Below are 20791 nucleotides of genomic sequence, written 5' to 3'. Positions count from 1 at the left end.
ATGGCTGAGGTGGTGGTGGAGAATGGGTACAGGATGCAGGGTGTTTAGGCCGGCCCGTCTATTGACGGTGTTGGAGGCAATGAGCAAGAATTGGGGGTCGAAGGGGAAGCAACTCAGGGTAACATGGATTTGGATGGTCAGTTGATGCAGGAGCAGTTTCATTCAACTGCAGTAGGTTGTATAAGCAATGACTTCGATGTGAATGATTTCGAACGGGGAGAGGAGGAGCAGGAGAAGGAGGACGGGATCGGTGATGTAGTTAGCAGTGATTCAGACGATTCTGATGATGACCAAGGAGGTACAGATGCTATGCCAACACGAGCTGATGCCATGCCGGTACCGGTTCATACTATGCCATTACCAGTACCAACTGAGGCTTTGCATGGTGTCCAGGCTCAGGGTAGACTAGTCACAGATTTGGCTACAGATGATACCCCCTATGATTCATGGGCCAGAATTAGCGAAGCACAGCAGTATGTTCCACCACCACCTTACACAGCGACTGAGCTTGAACAACTAAGGTCCAAGAACATACCTTTCATGGGCGTTTCGAACTATAGGGATGTCAGTATGACGGATATGGCAGTTTGTGACATCGATCTGCAGATGTGTAGGAATTCATTGTATAACCATGAGAAAGAAACCCTTAGGAAGGGGATGATATTCAACACAATGTCAGAGATGAAACTCTTCCTTTAGGACTATGCTATGTACCACCATAGGCCGTACACCATCACTCATTCGGACCAGGAGTTGAGGTACCACGTGATATGCAAAAACGGTTGTATGTGGAGGTTAAATGCACGAAAGAGACAGAGTGATGGCAAGTGGAGGATAACTAAAGTTGTCGAACCCCACACTTGCCTAGACAATAGGGGGAAGGAAAGTCATCAGCAGCTCACGACACATTACCTTGCCCGTCATATATTGGGCTCGTTGATGATAATAACGACATCTCGGTGTCTTCCTTACAATAGTCCATATCTGGATTCGTTAGGTATGATGTGATGTACGGAAAGGCTTGCCGTGCTAAGCAAATTGCTCTGGCGATTCGATGGGGTACTTGGGAGAAAGCGTACAATAGGGTGCTTCGCATCTTATGTGCAATGCATTACTACAACCCTAGCTTGAAATGGTTTGTGGACACCGGAGGGATGTTTTTTCAGGACCCATTGAGGCATGTCCTCTATCGTGTGTTCTGGTCGTTCGCGCAAACGGAACATGCATTCCAGTTTTGTCGGCCAGTCGTACTTGTTGATGGCACTTTCCTGATAGGAAAGTGCAGGGGCACCGCGATGATGGCTGCTGCTGTTGATCCTGAGGACCAGATAGTACCCATGGCTTTTGCTTTCGCAGAGGGAGAGAACAATGAATCATGGTCATGGTTCATGCGGCTTCTACGTGTGCAAGTGCTTGGCCCAACTCGCACTATATGTTTGATCTTGGACCGTCACGCAGGGCTTCTTAATGCTGCAGCTGAGCATATAGATGGGTTCCCGCCTCTAGTACATAGATGGTGCATGAGACACTTTGCCGCTAATTTCTGGCAGCATCAGCGGAAGCAGGAGGTATGTGACAAGGTAAAGGCTCTATGTTGTGTACGTACAGAGCACCAGTTCAAGGAGATAAAGAGAGAACTAGACAAGATGGTAAATGCATCGGGAAAGGCCTAGTTAGAGTCACAGATGGAACAGAAGGCTCAGTGGGCGTTAGCATATGACGAGGGGGGTTTCAGGTATGGCATCATGACCACTAACTCCTCGGAGTCCTTCAATCATGTATTCACCGGAGTTCGATCGTTGCCTGTGTCTGGAATTGTTGAGTTCTCGTTTCATAAGTGCAACGAATATTTTGTGAAGAGGTGGGAACTTGCGCAGAGGAATATAGCTGAGCAGGGGCATTTTGGAAAGGTCGGAGCTGAACATTTGAAGGAGGCCGGGGAATTGGCCAAGCAGCACACCGCCGAGCCAGATGGACCCCGCCACCATATCTTTAGTGTATGGGGCAAGGGCGGCACAAGTTTGGGCGGCGAACATTATGGTGGACGAAACTACCGAGTTGATCTTGAAAAGGTAGAGTGCAGTTGCAACGTCCCTCAGATCATGCATGCCCCTTGCTCTCATATGATCACGGCCTGCAGGGTTCGCGGGTACAACTATGAGGATCTGCCATATATGTCACTCTTGTATCTCTGTTCGAACACCGTTAGTATTTGGGAGATGAGCTTCGAGCCATACCTTGACCCAACACAGTGGCCACCTTATAATGGTTATGACTACGTGTCGTATCTGAATCTAATGAAGGTAGGGAAGGGTAGGAGGAAGAAGAAGTGACTCAAGGGGGACATGGACGCTATGCGAGGGTACGACGAAGACATGTATGGCGGGGGAGACTTCAACGAGACCCGTGGCAGGAATCTTTGCTCCGTTTGCAAACAATCTAGTCACAGGGCTAGCTGGCATAGAATACGAGGGCAGCAGGTGATTTCATATTGTGTTCGTATTGCATAACAAGTAGTTCAAATTTTGCAATGCTGCATAATGTTAATCTGAATATTGTTAATTTGAATACTCTAACTCTTTGTTTATCAATTTGTAATAGGATGGCCCCTCCCACGCCGCACCAGCTGTACCCCCTTCTTGAGGTGGGGTACGACGACCCCCTTCTTCCACCGGACGACGAGGTTTCCAATAGGCGTTCGAGGGATCCTTACATTTCTGAGACTTAGTTCATTACGTCGAACTTATGTCGAACGAATATTGTCATCGAAAGCTTGTAGACTCATAAACCAATGAACATGTTATGTAGGAACTTGTCGTCCATTTATTTGCTTCATTTTAGTTTGAACTTGCGCACGGTCACGGCAGCACATGAAGTTTTTTACAGCACCGACAACAACTCGATTGAGGCTGGCCGTTGTCTGGCCGCGTCACTACCGCGCCGTGGTCTATGGCGCGGCACTGACGCTCCGTGGACTCTGGCGTGGCAGAGCCTGGGCTATGGCGCGACTGAACCAGTGTGCTACAGCGCTGTATTTGAGATAATTTAACATGATTACGTTCGTTTTAGGAATTCTCAACGCATGATACAAACAGATGTGATCACTTAAGATCGATCATGTGTAATCCGAGTACATGATACATGGGTACAATACATCAGTAGTTCAAATGGAATATAAGACAACACAATGAAATTTTTACTACATAGCTACATTGATCATTAATAAAGCTTGGAACTAACTGACGGCGCAATCAAAAATCCTTAGTCAGAAACATACTGAGTAAGCAACTCGTCGTCCGAGTACCAATTCTCAACCACAACCCTGTTGCTGTGGCTAGGGTCACCTGCATTGCCATGATCAACAAAATATTAGTAACCTAGTAATACAAATGAAGAAGAAAAATATACGGAAACAATTACTTACATTAAAACGACTGCACGTGTAGAAACAACGAGGCGCTGTGTCCGGATGTCTCGATTGAAACAGGTCGGCCGGACGACCACAATCACAGTTAGGGACATGGAGTTCAGGTGGGACGGGGGCATCTTTGCTAGACTCGTCGGGGTACAATTCTCTAGGATGACCCCGTTTTCGCCATAACTGCTCCTGAAACATGTCTTCCATCTAATAAAACGGTTCAAATTAAACATTAATCAAAACAACGCAAATTAATGTAAAATATAATCATTTGCAATGCAACTAAAATAATATAACCGACAATTATAGCAACAAATATAGACATGGTAAACATACTTCTAACTAAATAATTAACCTTAACATTGATAAAATCAAACTAATATCTTCCTTCAAACCGTAGACTATAGTTCCCAAACATAATTTTTTTCCTAAACTTAGCTCCCATTCATAATATACTATCCACCATTCAAACGAAAATAAAATGTGCGTCATTACCTTGCACGAGGACGAGGAGGGAGGGAGGCGGTCGGGGAATGGAAGGGAAGGGAGGGAGGCAGGGGCCAGGCTGCCGGCGTTCGTGGTGTGGCGGCCGGCGTGCACTATTAGAAATAGAGCATTTGCCGAGTGCAAACTTCTTTGCCGAGTGTCAAAAATTGGGCACTCGGCAAAGACCTTCTTTGCCGAGTGCCGCACTCGGCAAAGAATTGCACTCGGCAAAGAGTTCTTTGCTGAGTGCCGGGCACTCGGCAAAAAAGGGCACTCGACAAATGACTTCTTTGCCGAGTGCCAGACTCTCGGCAAAAGCGCGGCACTCGTAATAGGCTGCCCCGCGTAATGGTGTTCGGCCATGTCCTTCTTTGCCGAGTGCCTGCTATTAGGCACTCGGCAAAGTTTTTTTTGGAAAATACTTTGCCAAGTGCCCATGACCCGGCACTCGGCAAAGATTTAATTTTTTTTTAAATGTCTTTGCCGACTATCCCAGATCTGGCACTCGGCAAAGTTTTTTTTTGGAAAGTACTTTGTCGAGTGCCCTTGACACGGCACTCGGCAAAGATTTAATTTTTTTTGAAAAGTCTTTGCCGAGTGTCCCAGATCTGACACTCGGCAAAGTATTTTTTTTTAGAAAATACTTTGCCGAGTGCCCCTGACACGGCACTCGGCAAAGATTTAATTTTTTTTGAAATGTCTTTGACGAGTGCCCCTGTGGAGGCACACGGCAAAGAGTAAATTTCTAAAAAAATAAAAAATCCTCTTTGCCGAGCGCCTTATTCTTGGCACTCGGCAAAGACCCCCTTTGCCGAGTGCCATGCCCCGGCGCTCAGCAAAGTTTTTTTTTGTTTTTGGCCTTCAAATTTTTTGTGCAGACCTTTTAAAGCACCAGGAACTCCTTGTTAGAATTTGGGGATTTTTGTGGCTTTTTGATATATTTAGTTATTTTATTTCGTTTACTTGAATTTTTTTGAAAAATATAAATTTGAACTACACGTGGTACGAATAATGGAATTTAGTGATTCAAAAATTGATAGTCATGTTAGTGAGTGTAGTGTGAGGCTGAAAGCTCTAGTTTGGTTTTGGTTAATTGATGAAACCCTAAGTGCTAAACTAGTTTATCAAGTGATCATGAGATAGATAGCACACTTCAAGTGGAGAAGCAAATGAAGATCATGACATGATGGTGGTGGTGCCATGTTGATGATCAAGTGTTTAAACTTGAAAAGAAGAAAGAGAAAAATAAAAAGGCTCAAGGCAAAGGTATAATTAATATGATCTATTTTGTTTTGGTGATCAAGACACTTAGAGAGTGTAATCACATTTAGGTTTGATAGCCGTACTATTAAGAGGGGTGAAACTCGTATCGGAATGCGGTTATCAAAGTGCCACTAGATGTCTAACTCATTGCATATGCATTTAGGATCTAGTGGAATGCTAACACCCTTGAAAATATTTGTGAAAATATGCTAACACATGTGCACAATGTGATACACTTGGTGGTTGGCCCATTTGAGCAAGGGTGAAGAAGTTAGAGTTGAAAATGAGTTAGTCGCGCTGGTCACAGAGTGACCGGACGCTGGTCTCTGAGGGACCGGCGGGTCCAGTCAGATGTGCTAGTGAGATGCTGGCGTCGGTCTTGCGACCGGACGCTGGGTCGCTCAGCGACCGGACGTTGAAGGGCTGCGTCCAGTTAGGTTGTCGGACGGCACAGTAACTAGGGTTAAGCACCAGACGTTGGGCTATGTCCGGTCGGCAAAAATCGGTTTTGGACCCTTACTGTAAATTACCGGACGCTGAGGGTCTAGCGTCCGGTCAGTTTTATACGGAGCGTCCGGTCAACAGTTAACCGTTGAAATCTGACGAACAGTGTTTGAAGGCAGTGACACGTGGCCGCCATCGGGCGACTAGACGCTGAGGACCAGCGTCCGGTCAGTAGGACCAGAGCGTCCGGTCACCCTGATCTGTGCCCAGTGAAGGGATACAACGGCTCTATTTCGTGGGGGCTTCTATTTAAGCCCCATGGCCGATTCAAGCTCACTCTCTTGACCATTTGCATTGACATAGCAACCTTGTGAGCTTAGCCAAAGCCCTCACACTCATTTCCATCATAGATTAAATATCTTTATGAGATTGGGAGTGAACCCAAGTGTATTTCTTGAGTGATTGCATCTAGAGGCACTTGGTGATCATGTTTCGCTGCGGATTTCGCTTGTTACTCTTGGTGGTTGCTGCCACCTAGACAGCTTGGAGCAGCGAGGATCATCGAGCGGAGGTGATGATTGTGAGGGGTTCTTGACCTTTCCCCGGCGGAGTGCCAAAAGGTACTCTAGTAAATTGCTCGTGGTTTGTGTGATCCTCATCTTGTGTTGGTTGTGCGGCACTCTATTGAGGGTTTGGCGTGTGATGCCAATTAGCGCGTGAACCTCCAAATGAGTGAATCGCCAAAATGAGGACTAGCTTGCCGGCAACCAAGTGAACCTTGGTAAAAATCATTGTGTCATCATTTGATTCCGAGGTGATTGGTCTCCATTGTTATTCTCTCTTGTGATTGATTGGCTCCTTCCTCGACACGGCGGTATAGCTATCTTGCTTACTCTTTATATTAACGCAAACTAGTTGTCAAGCTCTTTAATGTAGCTAGTTGTGAGAGCTTGTTAGTTAGATTAGTGTAGCTCTTTAGTTAGGATTTGAGAGCACACTAACTTGGTATAGTGTTATAGCCATTGTGTGGATATATTGTATCTAAACTAGAATTGTGGTAGGTGGCTTGCATTTTAGTAGGCTAGGGCAACATTCACTTCGCTTCATAATTGTCTAACATATTTGTTAAGTGTTGTTGTAGAATTTTATTAGGCTATTCACCCCCCTCTAGCCATTACAACCTTTCAGAGGCCGTATCCAGGAACGGACCCGAAATTTCGGACATCTTGTTCACAAAATATGACCGCGAACTTGCGTGCGAAATATTTTTAAATTCTAAAAAAACGAAGTCCGAAAATCATGAAACTTGTTGAGATGTCGTGATATCATATGTGGAGGCTATGATAAAAATTTCAGAAGATTTCATGCATGTTATCACGTACGATGCTTATAAACCAGGACAATCTCCAAAGAAGTTTCATGATTTCGTGAAGAGGCCGACGAGGTGGTAAGCATCGTACGTGACAAACTTGCGCGAAACCTCCTCAAATTTTTATCACAGCCTTCACATATGATATCATGGCATCTGGACTAGTTTCATGATTTTCGGACTTCATTTGCTTTTTATAGAATTTAAAAACAACTCGACCTCAAGTTTGTGGTCATGTTTCGTGAACAAGATGTTCGAAATTGGTGGTCTGTTCCTGGATACGGCCTCACATTATACTAAATAACATGAATATCATTTTTCCATTTATTTTTTCATTATTCGAATGACTAGCAGTTATAATTTGAATTATCCAAGAAAATTCAATTAAATGAAATAAATTAAAGAAATATAGAAAAAGTTTGAGAAATGTGCCACATTGGAACATGTAGTACCAGGTATTGTATGAGGGCTGCATAAAAAGTTTGGAGGTCAAAAGTGGAAAAAAATATGGTTTGCCGAGTGCCAAACAATGACACTCGGCAAAAGAGACTCTTTGCCGAGTGTCATGACCTATGGCACTCGGCAAAGATTTTCTTTTTAAAAAAAATTGAAAACCCCTCTTTGCCGAGTGCTGGCCCGGGTGGCACTCGGCAAAGAATTTAAAAAAATTAAGTTTTTTTAAAAAATTCTCTTTGCTGAGTGCCAGACCAGATGGCACTCGGCAAAGAATTAAAAAAATAAAAAAACAACTTTGCCGAGTGTCAGATCTGGGGCACTCGGCAAGGGGATTTAACCTCCCGGCCCAGCTGGCCCACACAGCGCACACACGCACAGGTGCACGCCCGCGCCAGCGCCGCCGCCGCCCCCGCCCGCGCCGCCGGAGGAGGAGGAGGAGAAAGAGAGGAGGAGGAGAGGAGGAAGAAGAAACGGAGTGCCTGCCGCCGCCGGCCAGGGCCAGGGCCACGCCCGGGCGCGGAAGCGGCCGTTCCGGACGGACAGGCACAGCAAGATCCGGACGGCGCAGGGCGTGCGCGACCGCCGGATGCGGCTGTCCCTCGACGTCGCGTGCGACTTCTTCGCGCTGCAGGACCGGCTCGGCTTCGATAAGGCCAACAAGACGGTGGACTGGCTGCTCACCCAGTCCAAGCCGGCCATCGAACGGCTCGCCGCCACCGAGCCCTCCCAGCGAAGCGTCGGCGGCAGCGATGACGCAGCTTTGTCACTAGTCGATTATACATATTCTTTTTAACCGGATGACATGTTGGCATCAACTTTAATTTTGGCACTTGTCAACTTCCCGTATTCTTGTCTTGATTCTAACAGCTTGTTGTTTTGATTGGTGAAACAGTACAAAACTATCGTGTTCTGTGGACTGGGGTGGGTGCACAACTTGCTCGAGATGTTCCTTTCTCCGCTATATGCTGGTCAACTCTTGAGCCTGTAAGTTTCTGCCCTCTTGGTCATGGGAACTCCTATTTGTTAAATTCATGCCGCACTTTCATGACATGAATCTCACTTTGCTAACACCATGTGCAGATTCGAAGAAAACTGCTTGGTCTTGTTGGAGAAGAAGGCAATGCAGCTAGTGTATTGGGAGCAAATTTTGCTGCTGGTTTTGTAGCAGGCAGTCTTGCTGCTGGTGCTACATGCCCTCTGGATGTTGCAAAAACAAGGAGACAGATAGAGGTTTGTGTATTATTTGGTACTCTGTATACTTCATGTTCCATTGTTTTTCACCTGCTACATGTTTCTTATGCGGGCATACTCTGCATATTGCCATTTCTTATTCCTGTTTCTGTTTTTCTTATTCCTTTCTTTCTAAATTTCAGAAAGATACTGAGAAGGCAATGAGGATGACTACAAGGCAAACATTAACTGAGATATGGAGGTAAGGAAATACCTCATTCCCAAAATATAAAATAGCATGTTTGATGGGCTGTACATTTGTTATTGTGCTTGTGTTGGTTTCAGTTTTGAACACTACATGTGGCTCAATCAATTGGTCGTATAACTATGCTCTTTCTATGTTGTCCACTGTACCCCAATAGAGTTGCTGCCAACCATTGCCTCTATTCAGTAGCAAGTTGGGTTCACCTAATTGATTTCTTACACTCCAGTTTGCAAACCCCAGGCATGACACATAGGTCGGCCTGAGACATTCTTTTAAAACTCATCCCTGACTTTATGACATTCTCATTTACCGCTTCCATTCAATTAAATATAAGAAATCTGATTAGCGAATTTGTGTGTAAAATATTCCATGAATGTAAGTGGAGTCTGGTGTGCCATTGGGCCAATGCACCTGGCAGACTGATCAACACTTCAATCTTACGATCTATTTGACTATTTATAAAATAGTCGCAAGATTCTTTTTGAAATATATGACTGTTTTCATCATCATCGCAAGAAATTCAACCTTTTGGAAGTTATCCTTAATTTAAACTCCAGTTGATTACTATCCTAAATACATCGAAAATAAGGACTTGCTGTCAGGTTTTAGATTATTTGCTTTTAATTGTTATTTATGTGTGTTAGTTTCAATTTATAGGCTGACATAGGAAACCAGGAATATGCCTCAAAAGCTAGTGAGAGCAAGACCTTAGAAAACTAGATCAAGCTAAGTCAATCCCTTGGTCATTCTGATTGTATTTGTTAAACTTAAGTTCATTGTTGTAGCAATTATTATGCATAATACACATAGTAGCAATTATTATGCATAATACACATATAATAATTTTCTTCAATTAAACTAATAGGATCAATATGATCAATGAGTTTACTTACTGATTGACATCTCTGTAGGTATTGCTTGAATTTGCTCTTGAAAGTTGCATCTTCTGAACATTTATGTGTGAAACCTAGCAAACTAAAGCTAATAGGATATATGATACAAAATATTAGATTTTTTGTTTCTTATGACTATGAGCAATAAGGAAGTTGATCAGAGTTGGACGGCTTTAGAAGATTGAATTAGCAAAAACGATGAAAATAGCAGGGCATATTTTTGTTAGAGAAAATTTGATTTGCCTTGGGTGGTCATTTCCATAATAATCCAGAAACCAATAATCTGGTTCTGCGGTTGGGTCCATGTTTTTTTTTTCTGTGGTGGTGGTAGTGGGGGGGTGGGGGTCACAGTATGTTCGCAAAACATACACCAATAGGTGGGTAGGGAAACATGCTGATACAAATTCCTTTTATGTACATATTGGAAACCAGTGAGATGACAACCTTGCACATGAAAGGTGAAACTGTTTATTAAACATTTGTAGTGTCAGGGCTGCCCTTCTGTCACACCCCTAAAGGTTTAGGAGCTGGGTCATAAGTGGAAATCTAGTGGGTGAACTTCACTTGACATAAAATTCCAGAAACAATTTCCATATTTTTAGATTAGTGGATTTAGTTTTCGCGGTTTGAACAATTTGTTTGTCATTTTTATGTGAGAATAGTGATCTACCACATTGGTGCCAAACTGAGCACCGACACGAATCAATGCTGCAGCTTCACAGGCTGGAAAATTGTAGGCGGATTGGATAGGTGCCATAAATGAGGCCCATGGTCTTTTAGGCACAGTTGCTGAACCATTTGCGGCCCGCCCAAGATGTTTGTGCATTTGCTTGTTTGATTCATGACATATTCATTCCATCGGTACAAAACCTTGTATTGCCTACATGCTGCACTCATTTTCCCCTTGTGTATAAATTGTGCTGGTTCAAATTCGCTGATGTTGAGCCTGCAGTTTTTTCCTTTGAACTTTCAGCAAGATTTCTGAAAGAACTAGTATGTTGAATCTGCACATTGCTGCAGAAAAATAATCTGCCATCGTTCATGTAGTTTATTATAGATCTATATTATTATTCATTTTTGGAATAGTATTAAGGAAGAACGTTTTAGCCACTTGCATGTTTAGTTTTGATATTCCCAAGAAATTGTAGCAGGTTGCAGATCTTTGATCTAGTTAGTTTTGCCTTGCTACATTTGTGTCCATTAGATTAGAATTGTTCAAATGTGAACGGCAAAATGGGTGACGTGGAGCTCCTTACTTCCATAAATTTTTTTCTTAGTTCTAGTTTAGTAATTGGTTTGATAAGAATACTCATAATTGTGATTTGCCGCTTGCTTATATTGTTCTCTGGCAGGTCTGGAGGCATAAAAGGGCTGTTCACAGGCGTCGGCCCACGGGTTGCACGTGCTGGTCCATCAGTTGGAAGATCAGAGTGCTCAGCAGTGAAGACTCAATAGGCTTTTTCATGGACAATGTCCATTTCGGTCGAGGATAACATATCAGTTTTTGCCATGGAGCAGGCTCCAGTTCCTCCTGGTGGGTTTTGGACCATCGTCTAAGCTCATGTTTTTGGGGGCCTGAAGCTGCTTTGATTAACTTATTAGGTAGTTCCTGTAATTGGATGGACTTGAGCACTTATTATTATATATGTGATATATATTGTGATGGATATGATATGTGCGGATGGATGTGTGGATGGATGAGATATATATGTGATGGATGAGATATATATGTGATATATGTTTGTATGAATTTATTTGTCATGATGGAATGTAAAAAAAATTAAAAATTGCCGTTTTGGGTCACTTTGCCGAGTGTTGCACTCGGCAAAGGACCCCTTTGCCGAGTGCCATGGTCGCAGCACTCGGCAAAGTTGGAAAAATGGGCGCCCAGAAAACCATTTTTCCAGCTTTGCCGAGTGCTGTGACCATGGCACTCGGCAAAGATTTTTTTTAAAAAAAATTTCAAACTTTGCCGAGTGCCGGCCATAGGGCACTCGGCAAAGAATTTTTTTTTAAAAAAAATTCAAACTTTGCCGAGCGCCGGACAGGGGGCACTCGGCAAAATAATTTTTTTAAAAAAATATATATATTTGCCGAGTGCCTGAAGGGTTGGCACTCGGCAAAGAAATTTTGTAAAGAAAAAATAAAAAATCTTTGTCGAGTGCCTGCAGGGTTGGCACTCGGCAAATAAATTTTTTTAAAAATAAAAAATAAAAAATCTTTGCCGAGTGACTACAGGGTTGGCACTCGGCAAAGTGACCGTCAACGGGGCCGGCGCCGTGACGGTCGCTTTTCTTTGCCGACTGCCCGATAAACACACTCGGCAAAGAACCTGAATCCAGCCGTGACGGTCGCTTTTCTTTTGCCGTGTGTTCGTTGCCGAGTGCCGCACTCGGCAAAGGCTTTGCCGAGTGCCTCGGGCACTCGGCAAAGAACCTGAATCCAGTAGTGGTGCTCGGCGGCGGGCTAGCGCGGGCGGACGCGGGCGCGGCGGCCAGGCGGCCTTGCTGCGCTGCTCGGCCGCTGGCGGACGCGGGCCGGTCTTATTCAGCTCTGTCGCGCCATGGATCAGGGCGCGGCAGTGCCGCGCCAAGATCGGTGGCGCGGCAGCCCCTGCCCCGTCAGCGGTCAATGATTCGGGTCTCCGCCACGTCAGCCCTCTGCCGCGCCATCATGCATGGCGCGGCACAGGCATTTGGCCGCACCAGTGCAATAGGCGCGGCCAAAAGTGTTAGTTAAAAAAATCGACCGTGTTAGATTTAAAATTAGTTTTCAAAAAGTGTTAAAATTAAAAAAAATCCCTGGGGGCTCTTGATTCCAATTCTCTCCACCAGTTTATTATTACCATGGTCCCACCAAAACGACATGCACTTCAATGATACCCGCGGAATAGGTGACCATCAACTGCAGGGTCTCCAGTGGCGACCAAAGGCTGGTAGGAGGAGTGTGACGGCTCCCACACGGCCTTCCTCGCAGCGGTCTTTCCATAAGTCCCGCTACACCAGTACTTGGGATCGGATATGCATATAGCTAGAAAGAGAAGCACAAATACTCTGTATATATTCATATAAAGCATACAAAACAGAAGCAAAGCTATTAAGAATAAGAAAGGAAAAAATAGAGCATAACTATATATATATATATATATATATATATATATATATATATATATTAAAAACATCTATGACGAATTAAATGTTGTTTACTTTAGTAGATACTACTCTTAGTGAAATATTGGCTCCATTCAAAGATAGGAGGCATATTTTGTTCCGTTATTAGGACTACTGGCCTCTGGCTAACAATCACTCTATTTTTTAGACAATGAACAATCACTCTTTTAGTGATATACATTTTTTGTGAGACAAAATTGATGTCATTTGACTCATATTTGAAGCTACTACCTATGGCTATAATCTAGTCAGAAAAATGACGTATTACGTAGTAATGCTTAGTCAACGTTCAGAGAAAATGAAGGCGCATTTTGTTTGAGAAGCAAGAGAGTATACAGTATTTTGATTTATGAGGAGTCAGCACAAAAGCTAGTTTATTAGAAGAAAAAGGAAAAAAAGATAACCTGATCACGCAAAGAGCCTGGTGGTTGAGCACGAGGTGAACGGCCTCTAGGGCAAGTCTTTTGGACGTGATGCTGATACGCTCTAGCTCTGGACATTTCCAGTGCAGCAGAGTTCCTGACATTTTCTCCCAGGCCGAGACGTAATCCATCATTTTCTCGGTGAATTCCACCTTGGTGCCCCAGTCGCTTTCAAAGGATTTATGGAGAGAAAATCCAACTTTGCGGACTCTAGCTATCTCCATGTCAAAACGGTTCGTAGCCCTAGCATCACCAAAGTCTTCTTCACCACTAAGATCATCTTCGTCGCTAAGCTCATCCTCAATAGAAAAGTCTCCGCTAGCGTCGTCCAAACCTTCTTCTGCATCACCAATTACATAATCATCATCCTCTTCATCACTATCATGATTGCCCTCACTATCGGCAACCGCATTCTCCTCCTCATCTCCACCGCCCTCAAACCAACCTCCAACACGCTCGAGCGATCCAAACACTTCACCACCACCGTAGCCTAATTGTGTGACAAGTATTTCTTCTTCAGACAAAGGACCATAACCTTTGTGAGCGGGAGAAGATGGGCATGCTTCGAAGTTATCATTTCCTAAGCCGGACTCCTTACTTACTACTAAATCCAAAGATCGCACTTCTGAGGCCAATACAACTGCCTTGTAATCATTCCATTCAGACTCGCTTGTAATTTTGAGCAACCGCTTGATCCGAGGACCCTTCGACGACCCAACATCTATGACACCTTCAAACTAAACATGCACGTCTCCTTCATTCCAGCCTAACTTAACCTTCACTCGCTCCACTAACTGGGTCAAAGATGGTGTTTCAGAAAAAATCAACAACTCCTCACACATGTCCAGAAATTCCAAACTATCATCTCTTGTCCTAACAATACGGCCTCCATGATGCAACCTCACTAATTTATCCATCTACAGCCATCACACAACAAGTAGTGTCACATATCAATATATCATGCGAGTTTCAATCAATAAGTAGAAACTAAAATATATCATTTCATCTTTTTCAACCCCAACAACATAATCATTTCTAGTCATAAAAAATTGAAATCTAATGACCAACAAATAACTAACCCTAATGACACCTACAATAAACAAAGAACCCTAATGATCAAAATAACTAGAAACCAAACTAACCTAACATGTTCAGCACATAAAACAGTTAAACAACAATGCACTCAATCAACCTAAGCCATACATTTTGCAAATGCAAATACACATATACCAAAACACCATACACCCATGATTCCACATGATTAGAGACAATGCAAGCACATCTACGCGGATAGATTAGAGGAGGGGAGGGACCATTACCTCGAGGAAGCTTCGGGAGATGAGATCCGGGCACCTAGGGTCGCATTTGGGGGTTAGGGTTCGTGGGGGCCGTGGGGGGAGAACAGAGAGAGAGCCGGCGGTTTCAGAATGGAGGGAGGAAGAAGAAGGGGGCCGCGGCGCGGCTTCAAGAGTCCAGACCTCGGCGTTGAGTCGGGCCGCGCCGAGTCTGATGGCTCGGCGTTAAGTGACCCCGCGCCGAGTTATTGGGCCACGAAGCGTTGTTGGGCCGCCTGGGCCGCGCGCCGGATGGTGCCAATAGCTCGGCGTGTAGTCCCACCGCGCCGAGGTTGGGCTTGTGGCGTTGGCTGACACAACGCCGACGTGTCGGACCCCATGCGCCACCGTGTCGCTGTCGACCAGGGTCGTCCGTGACGTGGCAAGACCTCGGCGTCGTGTCAGTCGACGCCGACCCTCATACCTTGGCGTCATGTTCTAAGACGCCTAAAAAATGGTCTATTTTCAGCAAACGTTTTGGTATAGGTCTTTTTGTAAAAAATGTTTTCAAAAGAGACCAAAATGCAAAAATTTCACTGCTATCCTGGGGTTCATACCGTCTTCGACATCTGGGTAGCGCGACAGTGTGCGCAAGGCGTTCATTCCTTTGTGATGAACATCTGCCCTGCGTTGTTCAGTTCCTCCCGCCAGTCACTGGCCTGCAATATCTGGTTGTAGCGGACTCCCCAGCCTAGGAATACGGAGTTGGACTTGGCAGGTAGTATCTCGTCTCTCCAGATGTAGCGCACCCCCCCCCCCCCCCCCCCCCCCCCCCACCCCCCACAAGCAGCCAAGATCGTACCAAACTTCACTCTGGTTCATGAAGCCAACCCCCGAACAATTGTCATCCCTGACGTCTAGTGTTGTCGACCAAGTTTCCGCATCTGCCCCGGCTTGCAGCTCGATATGGACACACCGCTCTGCTTCTATAAACTTATCACCTGGTTTGGCGAGTATTGGGCGCTTACTGATGCCCTTGAGATCTTTGCGTTTGTAGCCCTCGAGGACATGCTCGTGGTTGCGCGTGGCGACGTTTTCACGCAGCTCCACGATGCATTTAGTGAACGCTTGTGCATCATCACCGACGATCCACCGTACTTTGTCATTGTCATCAGGTTTCACTGTGCTCTGCAGGATAATGCATGATGAAACATCAGGTGAACATGATTTGTTAAAAAAAAAAGGAAACAAGTAATCTGATTTGGCAAACATGCACCGCTCCAGATATTATCTGGTGCGGACACGATCTCTTCGATACCTTTTGTGGAATGCCGTCCCAGGCGATGTTCACTTTAACTTCACTGTCATTGTCTCCCGAAGATGGACTCAACTCTCCGAAGTCGAAACTGAGACAACGATCAGGTATACTGACCTCTCGGTCGCCCAAGGTAACAAGCAGGTGCTTCATCTCAATATGGACCCGCTTATCGCGTGGCACCCAAACGTCAGACCGCTGCAGGCGATGTTCAGCCTTCGATTTATCATTAATTCTAAAGAGCACGATCCGATGATCGAAGCCGTCGATGCGTGCTGCAATTTCACTATGAACAGTGCACCATATGGGTCGCCTCGGTGCCGCAGCTTGACCTCCACCTTGGCCTTTACAGTATCGGACATCACCAAGTAGGTGACATCCATCTTGCGCTCGGAATCAAAAGCCATGTTGCGAGTCTCAACTTCTGTGGCATCACAGGTTGTGTGGCAACAGCACCTGTTGCGCTCGGTCTTTCCTGTTTGCGGCAATCCAATCTCCATCTCCATGTCACAGGTTGTGTGGCAACAGCACCTTGTGGAATGGCATGATGCTCAAATTTGATGTCGAAGTCGAACCACTTGTACCCCGAGATGCCTTCGGGGACTACATTCAGCTCCAAATCGACCATTCCCTGCATGCATTCAGTTGCTTGGATGTGAAAGGTTCAAACAGACCGATGTGTGGCATCATTGAACATGATATATACTACTAGGTGAATTCACCATAATTTTAATTTGTCGCAGAAATTATTACTGGATAATTTCAGATGGAATACTGGATGAATTAATTACATCCAGATGATATGACATTTTGCCGAACTCGCTAAGGCTAATCCCAATGGAATGGAGACTTTCATATTGATACTTCCAAGAGTGTGACATGTGCAACACAACACCTAAGTAATAATTGCAATAGTCCTTACAATACATTGTTTTTTTATTGTTTCACAGGCTACATAAATAAAAAAGTACTTGTGTAGGAAATAGTGTACTCTTTTAGAAAATATGTAGAAGAGAATAATTAGATAATAACAAAAATTCTGTACGAAGACATGTTGCATGGCGAGAATTCCCTCGTTGCCACTAAAAATTATAACACTTCCTTCGTTGCCATCAAAATTTTCAACTTTTTTTTGTGTTTGCCTGGTTGCCATTTCCGTTAAAACATACTCCCTCTGTTCCGAATTATAAGTCGCTTTGACTTTTTCGGTAAATCAATTTTGCTATGTATCTAGACATATTTTTATATCTGATACATAACAAAGTGGGTGTACCAACACTAGTAAAAAAAAGATTTTTTGGGATGCCTCCCTTTTCTATCAGAGGCGGTTAAACTAGCACGCCGCCTCTATCGTTGCTGGAGAGCACTGTAGCTCCATGATCGTCGCTGAAGATCCATTTTCTAGGGCGGTTCCATTAAGAAATCTGCCTCTAAAAATATATCCATTTTTAGGGACGGTTCCATTAAGAGAACTGCCTCTGAAAATGCTATTTTCACAGATGGTTGCTTATGTCAACCGTCTCTGAAAATGAGTCATAGTAGCTGCAGTACAAATAAATTTATATCTTTTTTAAATGAAGTCGGATAAAGACAAAATTTATATCAAAATTGTAGAGCTCGACCAAATCTAAAACTTTGTAGTTAATAAAATTTTTGTTTGAGATAATTTAGGGTTCCAAATAAATAAATTAAGTTTCAGATTTTGAATTTCAAATTTTTAATTTTTTTCAAATAACCGTGGATGGAGAAATGTCGTATATGAAAGTTGTAGTGCTAGACGAGATCTAAAACTTTGTAGTTGAAAGTTTTCTCATTTAAGATTGTTTATGAGTTAAAATATTGATTTCAAGATTTGCAAAAAAACCAAAACGACTTGTAATTTAGAACGGACGAAGTATCCCGTTATAGTCGATGATAGCTGGGCCCCACCATTTACCTCCGTTACGGTCATGTCATCCTCGTCCCTGTCACCGTGCGCTCGCCGCCGCAGCGCGATGTGATGGCCGGGCCACCATCCTCGAGACCCCGAGGCCAAGGCAAGCGGCGAGCTGCGACGCGCATAGGGCAGCACCAAACGCGAGGATGGCAGCGAGCGGCGCACAGGTCCAGCGACAACTAGCGAGCGGCGGAGCCGGCTCACAGCGAGGCCGCGGTGGCGCGGGCAGACCTCGCCTAGGGGCTACAGGAGCCGACTTCGCGTGCAGGGCCACGACAGTGGCACCGGTGCATGGCGAGGCCACTTTGGTACGGGGACACGCCATCGTCCTGCCTCCTCTGGTTGGTAGGGCGGCGATGCGAGCACGTCGGCGTCGGGTCGCCAGGGTGATGGCACGGGGTGTTGACCGTCGAAGCGTCGAGGCGGACATCCGGGTCACCAATCTGATTCGCTCCGGCATCGAGGCGTCAGGCCTAGGCGGCGTCCGCGTCGTCGTAGAGGGTCGGTCCTGGGTAGCTTCGGCGTCCGGGGATATGTGGCCAGCAGCAACAACGACGAAGCCTCGGCCACACATTAGCGTCCAGGGATACCTTGCTATGATGGGCGGACAGCAGCGCACTTGCAATGAATCTGAACCAATGTGTGCTAAAGTAATCCAATCCACAGCCTTAATAGAACCAACACTAGTAGAGAACAGAATTTCGGTTTTAGGGTTTTGTGCCGGCAATTTTTGGGTCCGGGACTAAAGAAAGAATTAGTCCTGGTCGGAGGCCCCAACCGGGACTAAAGTACCCTGCCCAACGGATAGTGCAGCAGAAACATTTAGTCCCGGTCTACAGTTCAAACCGGTAGTAAAGTCCAACTTTCAATCCGTGGTGGTATTTCCAACCGGGACTAAAGGTCCCGTTGGTCTTCTATCCCGGGTTGTGGTTCCAACTGGGACTAGAGGTTGATCCTTTAGTCCTGACAGGCTCTACCAACCGGGACTAAAATGTCCCCACTATATATAGCCGCTTCCACTGCCCCCCCAGCTGAAGACACAGGTCAATTGTCGGTGCAGAAAGTGACCAACACGTAAATATTTGTAGTTTTGCCGTACATTGTGATCGGATGTGGCCTAGCACTCAATGACATAGGGTTTATACTGGTTCAGGCAACGTGCCCTATGTCCAGTTTGGGTCGGTTGGTGACTTTATTCCTAAGCCTAGGTGCTCAAAGTTTGCTGTGGGGTTACAAAGGAGAAGGAGAAAGATGGGGGTGCAAGAGGCCCGATCGGACTCTAGTCTGAAGGACCGAGAGTGACAGGAGCTCCGCTGTGTGCTAAGTGTTCGAGTGTGTGCTCGAGGTTTGAACCTGGTGGTTCTGTTGTTGTGTGTTGAATTGATCGATCCTCCTCTTTGCGAGAGAGCGCACCCCCTTTTATAGATGAAGGGGATGGCCTTACAAGTGAGAGAGAGAGTGTGTACGTATGCTAAGTCTCGTTGCCCACACCGTCGGGTACAAGACGATTTGTAGGCGCCCATAACACTGTTAATGTCAGATGCAAGTGGGAGGTTGCGTCGTCTTCTTTTGGTATGGCAGATGTCGGTGCCTGTCATACTGTTGATGCCCAGAGGCATGCAAGGGGTTTTACCGTGCTCGTCTAGTATGGGAGTTGCAGGCGCCCACAACACTGTAGGGCAAATGTCGGCGTCCACAACACTGCTTGGGTTCCGACATGCCTAGAAGGTTGTAGGGCACTCTTCTGACATGTCCTGCCGGTACTGTCCTATAGGTGTATAGGGTACGGTCCTCGGTATTGCGGTTAAATTGAGTGCCCTGCCTTACTTGCTCCGTCCATTTCCTGGTCCTCACCGAGCGGGCGTCCCCGGTCGGTTGGTCCTAGTTGGCTACGACTGCGCTAGTTGGTGAAGAGCTGTAAGCAGGGGTTCGGTGCGTCCCCGGTCAGAGACGCGGGTCGGAGTTCGGAAGCGGTGTTTGGCCAGGCCTTCCGGTCGGAGATGCAGACCGGAGTCAGAAGCGAGCGTTGTTCCTCCTTGTCCAGGCCTTCCGGTCGGAGAGGCGGGCCAGAGTCAGAAGCGAGCACTGTTCCTCCTTAGCGAGGCCTTCCGGTCGGAGATTAGATCGCCCTTCTGGCCTATCGTTTAGGTGTTTGGGCCAGCCTAGGAGTTTGCGCATCATTCGCAACGTCATCTACTGGGCCGAGCTTTTCTGGGAAGCCGGTCCATGAGGGACCCCGGGTTTATGAACGCGACAGGAGCCCCCGAGCCCCCGAGCGATTCGGGTAGAATCATCTGGGGGATTTTTGTCTTGACGGCGGGTGTAGCCCCCGAGCCCCCAGGCGATTCGGGTAGAATCGTCTGGGGGGTTTTTCGTGTTGCCAGTGGGGGAAGTTTTGTTTCATCAGCGGGTGCGCGCGAGCACACCCACGGGTGTAGCCCCCGAGCCCCCAGGCTATTCGGGCAGAATCGCTTGGGGGGTTTGTCAGCGGGCGTGAGTGTGTGCATTTTTGGTGGACGTAGCCTCCCTTCTCTAGTTTCTGGCCCATCGTTTCTAGGAGCATGGTCCTAGGCGTTTGGTCACAGCCGTGGGACTAGGCGAGACGGTGTTTCGCCTACCAGGACATCGGGCTTGGTAGGGGTCGGTTGAGTTTTTTGCGTTACCCCGTCCGCGGTTTCTCGCAGCCGGAGGGGCTGAGCTAACGTCACTTGCCTTGATGGCTCGAGTGACGCGCTTGGTGAGCTTGCTAACGGGCACGTTCGAGTGAAGTCCGGGTTCGTCGTTCGTGACGGGGTCGGCATAGCCCTCATGTGGCACTCCACTGCTCCTTAACCTACAACCCGGCAGATGCCTGGGTCATTCCGGAGACTGACTCGGGTGGCCCGCTAGCCTCCCCTCGATGGAGATTCT

The 20791-nt window shown here is 46.0% G+C and overlaps 2 protein-coding genes across 2 annotated transcripts; both read left to right on the top strand.

Annotated features, from left to right (window-relative positions):
- LOC136480791 (transcription factor TEOSINTE BRANCHED 1-like) lies at nt 1–11499 on the top strand. The gene is made up of 5 exons (XM_066478242.1): nt 1–26; nt 7815–8420; nt 8517–8666; nt 8810–8868; nt 11117–11499. The coding sequence occupies exons 1-2, from the start codon at nt 1–3 to the stop codon at nt 8227–8229; spliced, it is 441 nt and encodes a 146-aa protein (XP_066334339.1). The 3' UTR covers nt 8230–8420; nt 8517–8666; nt 8810–8868; nt 11117–11499.
- On the top strand, nt 8234–11219 carry LOC136480790 (mitochondrial carrier protein MTM1-like). Its single transcript, XM_066478240.1, has 5 exons — nt 8234–8240; nt 8329–8420; nt 8517–8666; nt 8810–8868; nt 11117–11219. Exons 1-5 carry the CDS (start codon nt 8234–8236, stop codon nt 11217–11219), a joined length of 411 nt encoding a protein of 136 aa, XP_066334337.1.
- Nucleotides 11500–20791: the final 9292 nt, after the last annotated feature.

Source organism: Miscanthus floridulus, chromosome 9, assembly GCF_019320115.1.
Source record: "Miscanthus floridulus cultivar M001 chromosome 9, ASM1932011v1, whole genome shotgun sequence".
Classification (NCBI taxonomy): Eukaryota; Viridiplantae; Streptophyta; class Magnoliopsida; order Poales; family Poaceae; genus Miscanthus; species Miscanthus floridulus.
This window is presented reverse-complemented; position numbering and strand designations above follow the sequence as displayed.